Raw genomic sequence first — 3,688 nt, forward strand, 5'->3', positions numbered from 1 at the left:
CATATCATCAATAAAAAAATCATTCGTTAATATATCCCCCAGAAGTTTCAGTGCTTTCCCCACAATGCTTCAGTAATACATACTATTCCTCATGCTCTTGTCCAACCCACTACCACGATACCAATCCTCATAATCAGCGCCGACTGTGGGTTCCATATACGAGCTCCTAGTTGTGTGTTCACTGTATGCAGAGCCCGTAGTTTTAGTGGGGCGATCACGGTCATAATCGCTACTTCTCGAATCTAGTCCCTCGTGTAACCTATCCCATTTCTCGGCATCTCTCGGACTTGAGAAATCATTGATATGGGTAGTACTTGAGAAACGATCATCTTCTACTCCTCTGCGATGAGACCGATCATCTCGTCGCCTGTCTCTCGAGTCGCGAATATCTGAAGAAGGTGGGGGAGGGAAGGAATTAGTCGATCCATATGACGAGGGTGCGAAGGCGGGTGGGAAACTGGCGGGCGATGGCACATAAGTGCTGGATCCAATATCAATATTGGTAGGTGTAGAATGACTGTAGCTCTTGAATTGAGGGCTACGACTGCGTTTCGAAGATGATAGCGGCGGTGGCTTATAATTATCCTGGCTTGCATTACTTTGCCTACGTGTATGTCTTGACCGACTACGTTCACGTTCTTGCGGCTCTTTTACGCGGCTAGTGGAATTCGCCCGTCCGGGCCTGTTTGGAAAATTAGGATTATTGGTTTCGGTGTGAGTCTTGCCACTACCAGGCTGGGCGGAATATGGTTTTCTTTCGCGTTCAATCGGTACACTTGGTCCCTCGTCGACGCTTGACGACTCAGATGGGGCCGAAGGGGCTCCAGCATAAGGCATACGTTCTCGTTCTATAGGCTTGCTAGTCGGGCCTGTGTATGAGGAGGCCCTGGGTTGAGGTGTATCATCAGAACGAGATTGCGATCTATCAGTGGGTGATGTCTGACGAAGTGGTACGCTCGAGGTTGTTGGCTTGCTTCTGCTGCTATGAGAAATTCCAAGTTCATCAGAAAAGTGAGATAACGAAGTCCTCATAAGTTTCTCCAATTCACGGTCCCCGGTATTAGGTAACAAGTGGCGTGATATCTGTTTTGGTAAACGTTCCGGTTTTCCATCTACCATTTGCCCATCGGCATTAATCGGTAAAGCTAGAACAACTTTTCCTAACCTCTCGGATTCTTCGCTAGGATAAGCGGAAATCTGAATCGTCATCCAATGTGCAAATCCAAGTGGAGTCAAGGCCGGTATCGTAGGAGCCGAATGGAAATCTTCTTGGACGAGGTGATGTTGACATCCCAGATCTTGGTATAGCTTCGATATTTGCGTATTGGACAAATTTTTGAAAATAGCTAGATCTGTGAGCATGGGTAGAGCTAAGATATAGACTGGGAAATCTTACAAACATATGGATGAATTTCCTTGTTGTTAATAGGGTACGAGCTATAATATGTTGCCATTTTCGAAGGTGTGATCACAATACTCCTTTTGGGCGCAAAATCATCGACCTGTGAATGGTGTCAGTAGGACATTTAACACAGCCTCAGATTGGAATGAAAATGAAATGATTCGGCGAAAGCCTCGTCACACCGAAATGCCTCATCAAAGGAAAGGAAGACTAACAATATGATTCGCAAGTCCTCTCAAGAACTGTCCCAATCTTTCCGTAGGCCGAGAATCATTATCGAACAATCGACCCCATTTTTGATCAATTGTAGATAATTCCAAGGTTGAGTATGTGCGGTGAACTTTCTGCGCCGGTCGCTCATTGTAAACACGATCACGATCCCGATCACGGTCATTAAACCTCACGGAGGGCTTGTCCGAGGAAGGACTTGCCGGAGGTGATCTCATAGGTTCTGTAGGTGGAGGGGAAAAGGTTGGTTTGGTAGTGGAAGTTGGTGAAGGAGGAGTGTAAACTCTGCGATTATCTAGAGGGGGAGGAGATTGATTTGTAGAGTTGGGTTTCTCGGAATATTCGCGTTGCATATATGAGGCTCGCGGTTGGTCATCAATGGAGCCTGTTTGCTTCAGATGTTCAAAGACTAAGTGAATAGGTTTCAGTAAGCATGGGCGACTTGGTGAGGCTCAACAACGCTCAAAAATGACAAGCATGCAATGAAGAGAAGTACAACATATACTCACGTTCTCTTTTGACCTTTTCCGTGATTGCTGCAATTATCTCCGGCGATACTGCATCGTGATCTACCGCAGTGCCACGGTCGGAGCCATATGCTGTTCCCATGGTATTATTGTTTGATGGGTATGACTGTTGTGGTGAATGTGGTGGTACACTTGATGCGCTTTGGGAAGCATACGGTGAATCTCGAGATTCGGTAGGATATCTATTCGAGGTCGAGGGGATTGATGAATAGGCAGGCATATGCCTGTTGGTATCATTGAAATTGTAGGTCTCGTAGGTCTCATAGTCATATTCCGGCCCTGAATCGCCTCGTAGAGGGCGACCATAAGCGTCAAAATGGGCCATCTTCAAAGGCGAGGCTATGTTCTTTTGGCGTTTGCTACTTCATAAAGGTTGAGTGAGGGGTTGAGTTTCGGCCTGGTATATGGTATTCTGGTGTCTTATACTTTGCTCGTGATTCGAATGGAAGATGAGGTTGGACTTGACACAATATATGATCCACGGTTTGGAAGACGAGATATTCAATTTGGGATTTGAAAGCTCTGAGTCTGAGGTGGTTATGGTATGGCTGTATATGGTGGGGGGTGTCACCGTTTCTCAAGATGTGCAAAAGCTTTATTGGGAAAATGTGAGAACTATCTCGAAGAAAGTCGTGTCGTCCCCAGTTTCGGATTGAGTTAGCTAGATAGGTAGGTAGGTAGAGGTAAGTAGAGGTAGGTCAGTCAGCTCCATACAATACCTTATCACCAGGTACCTACTCGGTGCAGGTGCAGAATCCGATGCAGAACGGAAGAAACAAAAGAAAACAAGACTTTTTTACTTCAGATACTGCAATGCAAGTCTTGCGAGCAAGGACTCTTCTCTTCTATCGCTATACATCCAATCAAACCCTAGTCGATGGCTATTTATTGGCTTGTTTGGCGTCAAGAGTCCCACGAGATAATTTCCAACATAGGATACATATATCGGGCAACGGCTATGCGGAAAATTGTTTTTGATTGTTTTACTCATCAATGGATGGATGGATGGATGGATGGATGGATGGATGGATGGATGATTTACTTTAACTTCGAGAGCAGACCTGGACACAAAAATGTATTTGATACAACGGTTACGATTACGATTAGAATTATAGATCTACCAAGATGACATTGCTCAGTCCAAATACAATACTTTGTATATGATCATAGGTGATTTTTGTATCATATAAAAATCCTCGCACATTTACTAATTACTACCTACCTATCTATCTACCTAGTACCTACCTAGTACTTATGGGAGGTATCTATACCTTTCCTAGTTTATCTACTCTGTATCTATATTTACATATACTCTCGAGTTACAACGGCGTAAAAGAATCCTGATGACGCAAATCACAATTCATCGATTGATTCATCCAAGATTACAAAGTAAAAAGATCCATGGGTGATAGATGATAAGATACCTCCTGCCCTGAATACATCATCATCGACATCATCATCACGCAAGATGTTATTCTCCAGCAAGCATCACCTCTCATAAGTCAACAGAGGATGATCCCTCTCTCAAACT

At 44.4% G+C, this 3,688-nt stretch overlaps 1 protein-coding gene across 1 annotated transcript; it reads right to left on the minus strand.

Annotated features, from left to right (window-relative positions):
- Positions 1 to 69: 69 nt before the first annotated feature.
- On the minus strand, positions 70 to 2,482 carry EAE98_009859 (uncharacterized protein; the record flags this gene model as incomplete). The annotated part of the gene is made up of 4 exons (XM_038957480.1): positions 70 to 1,346; positions 1,397 to 1,502; positions 1,618 to 2,039; positions 2,140 to 2,482. The coding sequence occupies 4 exons, from the start codon at positions 2,480 to 2,482 to the stop codon at positions 70 to 72; spliced, it is 2,148 nt and encodes a 715-aa protein (XP_038806188.1).
- Positions 2,483 to 3,688: the final 1,206 nt, after the last annotated feature.

Source organism: Botrytis deweyae, assembly GCF_014898535.1.
Source record: "Botrytis deweyae strain B1 chromosome Unknown BDEW_031, whole genome shotgun sequence".
In the NCBI taxonomy this organism is placed as follows: domain Eukaryota; kingdom Fungi; phylum Ascomycota; class Leotiomycetes; order Helotiales; family Sclerotiniaceae; genus Botrytis; species Botrytis deweyae.